At 35.4% G+C, this 6,303-nt stretch overlaps 1 protein-coding gene across 1 annotated transcript; it reads left to right on the forward strand.

Annotated features, from left to right (window-relative positions):
• Positions 1–1,042: 1,042 nt before the first annotated feature.
• On the forward strand, positions 1,043–3,898 carry LOC114376158 (probable glucuronoxylan glucuronosyltransferase IRX7). The gene is made up of 4 exons (XM_028334126.1): positions 1,043–1,482; positions 1,795–2,156; positions 2,257–2,507; positions 3,052–3,898. The coding sequence occupies exons 1-4, from the start codon at positions 1,194–1,196 to the stop codon at positions 3,530–3,532; spliced, it is 1,383 nt and encodes a 460-aa protein (XP_028189927.1). The 5' UTR covers positions 1,043–1,193; the 3' UTR covers positions 3,533–3,898.
• Positions 3,899–6,303: the final 2,405 nt, after the last annotated feature.

The raw sequence follows: 6,303 nt of genomic DNA on the forward strand, positions 1-6,303 counted from the left end.
CAATATGTTATTGATGACTGTGAAACTCACATAAAATTAGAGTTCTATAAATGAAAATTTTTATTAAATATTTATTTTATGATTAAATATTTTAATAAATAAATATGTTTGAAAATATAAACTCTACTAAATACTATAATTCAAATTCATAATAAAAATATTTTATTAAACACGTAAATTATATTATGTTTATATTTATGATAAAAAATTATATTTTGATAAAATATTATTTCTGATTATTATTTTTAAAAATATTGAAAAATAAAGACAACTTTCAGAATAACTATCTTAAAAATTATAATAATAATAATTTTTAATTAATTCACAGTGTAATAACAAATTATTGTTTGAAAATTTAATTTAATTTGAATGCGACTAAGTTCAAAATTTGAGTCCACATATTCAATTTTATTATTAGTTTTACATTATAATTTTCTTAATGTTTTGGATGTTAATGGGATTCTTTTAATCTTAATTTTCAATATGTTTAAAAGGTGATTCCAGACAACAAAGTTAAAAAGTACTGAGAAAGAGCCAAGGAGAACCAAAAAGCTGACTAATAACCGAGTCCGTGGCCAACCTCATTTCTGATCCATTTCTACCATTCAGCCTTTCACCATGTGATCTTACAAACAATCTCTGTCTCACACACACACACACACACTTTCTGTTTTTCTTTGTTAATTTGTTCCACCTCAATAATTAGGGAATAATCGTAATTTGGAATGCACCACGACCCTCTCTAAGAAAATAACAAAGCCCATAACGTTTTTCCCTTGAACGCAATAATTTTATCAAAGTATAAAAACTCCAACAGCAAACAGAGATTTTGGATTTGAGTTTTTGATATGCAACTTTGTCAAATACTTAGGATTTTTTTATTTATTGTGGATAGTAATTTTATCCTTGAATAAAATTGTTTTTGATAAAAAAAAAATATGTAATCTAATTTATTTATTTTTTTTAATAAAAAATCCCAATTTCCTTTTCCAAAAAAAAAAAAAAAAAACGTCGAGAAACCTCCCTTGTTTGTTTACTCTTGAGGCAAAAACGAAGTGCTAACAAAACTCCCCCCTTTCTCCTCCTGTCAGTGTTTCTTCGTCTCCACTTCTTCTCAAACCAGAATAGCTGACAGCACCCTCCCAACCACCTTTGATCTAGGTTGTTGTTTTCTTCCTCTGAATTTAAATGAAATGGCTCAGCAGAAAAGACCCCCAAATAGCAGGGGCTACTACGTTAAGATGAAACTCCTTCAAAAACATGGCAGACCTCATCATCACCATCACCATCACCAGCAAGAAAAAAACTGCTTCTACAGATACTACAAATGGGTTCTCTGGCTTTCTCTTTCTCTCTATTTCTTCACTTCCTACCTCATCAGCAACAACAACAACCACCACACCAAAAAACCTTCTCACGTCTCCAGAGCACTCATCCAATCAAACCACACCACAACTCCTCAACATGCTCTTAACTCTCCAGGTACCTATAATCAATCTCATTTTATTTCATCATTATTTTAAATTTCCTTTTTTTTTTCTTTACTAAAATAAGACAGATTTTCTCCATGGAGACAATCTTGTTCGAGTAATATCATTAAAACACTTTTAGTATTTAATTTTCTCAACCGAAACAATCATGTTCGAGCATAGTTATTAAAACACTTTCAATATTTAACAAGACTCCATAATCACAAAACTTGAACTCGAGAGGAATGTCAGTTGATACATGCACTCCGGGATATTTTATATTTTTTATTGATGATTTTGTTTTTTGTTTTTTGTTTACTGTTAGAATCTTTGAAGAAGTTGAAGGTGTTTGTCTACGACCTTCCTCCGAAGTACAACACGGATTGGTTGACGAACGAGAGGTGCAGCAAACATTTGTTTGCGTCGGAGGTTGCAATTCACAGGGCTTTGTTGACCAGCGAGGTTCGCACGTTTGACCCATACGACGCTGACTTTTTCTTCGTCCCCGTTTACGTGTCTTGCAACTTCAGCACCGTGAATGGCTTCCCCGCGATTGGCCACGCGCGCTCCCTCATCGCGTCCGCGGTAAACCTCATCTCCTCGGAGTACCCCTTCTGGAACCGAAGCAGAGGCTCCGACCACGTCTTCGTCGCGTCGCACGATTTCGGCTCGTGTTTCCACACCCTGGTGCGTGCGTTGAACGCGTTTTGTCGTTCGCTGTTTTCGTAGGTTCATTCGATTACTATTCGCTGAATGATTTTTTTTTTTTTTTTGTTTTTTTGTGAAGGAGGACGTGGCGATGGCTGATGGCGTGCCAGAGATTGTGAGGAACTCGATCGTGTTGCAGACGTTTGGCGTTGTGTACGATCACCCGTGCCAGAAGGTCGAACACGTAGTGATTCCACCGTACGTTTCGCCGGAAAGTGTAAGGGACACGATGGAGAATTTTCCGGTGGACGGACGGCGAGATATTTGGGCTTTCTTCCGAGGGAAAATGGAAGTCCATCCCAAGAACGTTAGTGGACGATTTTACAGCAAGTAAGAGTTACCTCCATTTCATCTCTCTTAATTAAATGAGTAATTAACTAAGAATTTAATTTAACTTTATTCTGTACAAAAATAGTCAAAACTTACATTAACATATATTTTGCTAATTATCTCCATTTCAATTGTCTAATTAAATGAACAATTAACTAATAATTTAATTTTGTACAAAATAGTCAAAACTTAGTTATAGCTTGATAGGTAATTTTGATATTATTTTTTAATTAAAATTATAGTTTTATTTCAATTTTTAACAATGTTTTTTTAGGGATAAAAGCTGAATATTATTGATGAGAAATATGAGATACGTCAAAAGATGAAATTTTAATTTATATAATTATATCTAAGTTTTATTCTTTAATTTTAATCTACTGTAATTATATATATATTTTTTACATTATCAATAAAAAAAAATCATTATTTGAATTCATAAAAATATGATTTATAGCAAATTTGTGATATTTATGAAGAAGAAGAAATATTCTTTAATTACTTGTATTTTTATTTTTGTTAATGAATTTTCTGTTAACCTTTGCAGGAAAGTGCGGACGGTGATATGGAGGAAGTTCAACGGTGACCGGAGGTTTTACCTGCAGAGGCATAGGTTTGCCGGTTACCAGTCAGAGATTGCACGTTCGGTGTTTTGTTTATGTCCTCTGGGGTGGGCCCCATGGAGTCCGAGGCTGGTCGAGTCCGTCGCCTTGGGTTGCGTGCCAGTTGTCATAGCGGACGGTATTCGGTTGCCGTTTGTCTCCGCGGTGAAGTGGTCGGAGATATCGGTGACGGTGGCGGAGAAAGACGTGGGGAGGCTGGCTGAGATACTGGAGCGCGTGGCGGCGACAAACCTGAGCACAATTCAAAGGAACCTGTGGGACCCAGCAACGAGGAGGGCCCTACTTTTCAACAGCCAGGTCCAGGTAGGGGATGCCACGTGGCAGGTCCTGAGGGCTTTGAGTGAAAAGCTTGATAGATCCTTCAGAAGCTCGAGGGTTTCACGCCAATTGGATTTTGACACGTAAGAGGGTTTAAAGTTAAACTCGACGACAAGTTGTGTTTATTTCTTCACTCACCCGTGGTAATGAAGATGACATTTCAAAAACACACGCTGCATGGACAATAATAAAAATAAAGAAATAGTGATGATAATATTAATATTTGGTGGATGACAGCTGGAATTTCTTCAGAGATGGAATTTAATGACTCATGTTGGGGCCCAAAGTAGCAGCTTCAAGACTTTCTTCGAGTATATTAATGGTGACGTGGTTGTGGTGATGATGACATGGCAAGAATTCATTCGTTGGTTTTGCGGCTTGGACTGAAAAATATCTGTGGAGCTAAATCATTTTTGCTTGTGAATAAAAATATAAGAAGAATACACAAATTTTCATTGGCAAAAACACCAAAAAGGGTCATTTTTATATTTTATTTACCAAATAGGGGCTGTTTTGCAATTATTTACCTGGGGGTCTGTTTTTTTATTACAAAGCGCCCCCCAGAAAGGCGCTTCCATGGAGCACGCGACACGTGGCACAGCGCGGCGCACGAGGCAGCAGCAGGGTAGCGCCCCTGACACGGGCGCGTCTGGTAGCGCCCTGCGGCTGGGCGCGACTGGTAGTGCCCTGTCGCTGGGCGCGACTGGTAGTGCCCTGTCGCTGGGCGCGACTGGTAGTGCCCCTGACGCGGGCACGACCCAGGCGCCTATGTATTTTTTAAATATATTTTAATAAATTAAGCTGATTAACGATTAAATAATTTAATAAAATATTTGACATGTACATAATAAATAAATAGTTATCACTTAAGGTTTATAGAATACTTATGTCAACATTTAAAATTGATCACAAAAATTAAAATTGTTGATTTTTTAAAAGTAAAAAATAAAATATCTCCATTAAAAAATAATGGGACTAAAAGTACAAATATAAGAGAATAGAGGAACAAAAATTGTATTTTAACAAAATTAAACATTTAAATTAAAAAAAAATACACGCCCCCCTTCCCAGTTCCGTTGAGTCTGGGAGAAAATGTATTTTTTTAGTGGGTCTAAATCTAATTTCTTTTTTTTTAATGTTAAGAGACGTTTAAACTAAACCAACGTACTGAATCAATGTTTTACTATCAATTCAATGAGTCATCTGTCATATGCTATAAAGTTCCAAAAGATCATAACTTTTTTATTTTTTTTTAAGAAACAAAAGATCATAACTTGAAAATTTCATATTTTATAAAGTTATAAAATTCATATTATACCATAGAAAACTTAATTAAATGACAATTTAATTGAGTTTCGTCGTAAATTAGAAAACTTAATTAAATGACAAATATTTTTTTTAAATTATTTAATCGTTAATCAGCTTAATTTATTAAAATATATTTAAAAAATACGCGCCTGGGTCGTGCCCGCGTCAGGGGCACTACCAGTCGCGCCCACGCGCTGGGCACTACCAGTCGCGCCCAGCAGCAGGGCGCTACCAGACGCGCCCGCGTCAGGGGCGCTACCCTGCTGCTGTCTCGTGCGCCGCGCTGTGCCACGTGTCGCGTGCTCCATGGAAGCGCCTTCCTGGGGGGCGCTTTGTAATAAAAAAACAGACCCCCCAGGTAAATAATTGCAAAACAGCCCCTATTTGGTAAATAAAATGTAAAAATAACCCTTTTTGGTGTTTTTGCCAATTTTCATTTTTGTTTGTTATTTTATTGTTTGTGTTGTGTAGTGTCAGGTTGGTGACAAAAGGGTTGGGAAAACGAAGGTTGAAGAGATTTTGGTGTTTGTGAGTGAAATGATTAATGAGAATGGAGATGGATGGAGGAAGATGAGGGTGTGGGGTGCGAGTGTGTCAGAAATGTCATAACTTTTATAGTGCTAGTTTAAATTTTATGCAAGTTAATGGGGGTTGTCAGTGGTCACGGATGAGTTAAAGGTTGTCAAAATCAACGCAAGCATGGAGAAAAATCAGAGAGAATCGACCCATGAGATGCGAGGGGCAGCAGCACAGCACTTAATTTGTCAAGACTCTGAACAATAATTCCCCGTATTAGTTTTACTTGTTAAGTTAAAATCTAATTAACACGATATCAAGGGACTATTCAATCTTACAAATTTTATATTCTAAATGTCGATTCACGTGTGTGGATGGTACTAAGTAGTCTCACATCAATTATCAATTAAAAATATAAGTAGTTTCAAGTTTATACAGGATCTAATAGAATATAGTCAAAAGTAGACTTTAATGCCTTTTTTTAATAGGCTCATTAGTTGAAGAGCCATCTTAAACTTACAATAGTTCATCAAGGATGTGTTTGGATAACAGTTCACTTAAATGTAACCTACATTTTTTTAATATGTCATTTTTTCCCCTTTTTATACTTTGAAAAGTTCCAAGGAATGTTTGGTGTCTCTAAAACAACAATTCAAACACACATTAAGTTATTTAACTTGCTCTACATAGTTCTCTTCACGTTCAACATAGTGATCTCCATCACTTGCTTACGCCATACATATTAGAAACTCTGAAATTTTCATAATTTAATACTTTTACCTTAGAAAGAAGTATATCTAATAAGCTTAAAAATCCCTTGGTCTTGGCTCGATATCATAGCCAAAATAATATTTTAAAAAATTGGACAAATCTTTTTCTTAAGTTATTTTTTTAAGATTGAACTATATAGACCTGATTCATTTTTAATGTACAGACTGAGTCTATTGTGTTTATTTGGTGACAATTAAGGATTTTATTTGACGGTTTTATAAGTACAATATAAATTCAATTAAAAAATTGCATTGAAATAATAA

The sequence above is a fragment of the Glycine soja genome, chromosome 11 (genome assembly GCF_004193775.1).
Source record: "Glycine soja cultivar W05 chromosome 11, ASM419377v2, whole genome shotgun sequence".
Lineage (NCBI taxonomy): Eukaryota > Viridiplantae > Streptophyta > Magnoliopsida > Fabales > Fabaceae > Glycine > Glycine soja.

What these genes read in the sequence shown, in the direction of transcription:
- LOC114376158 (XM_028334126.1), top strand. Translation starts at nt 1,194, where the DNA reads ATGGCTCAGCAGAAAAGACCCCCAAATAGCAGGGGCTACTACGTTAAG. An exon ending in ACATGCTCTTAACTCTCCAG is followed by an intron (nt 1,483 to 1,794) that starts GTACCTATAATC and finishes GTTTACTGTTAG; the next exon opens with AATCTTTGAAGAAGTTGAAG. An exon ending in AGTGGACGATTTTACAGCAA is followed by an intron (nt 2,508 to 3,051) that starts GTAAGAGTTACC and finishes TAACCTTTGCAG; the next exon opens with GAAAGTGCGGACGGTGATAT.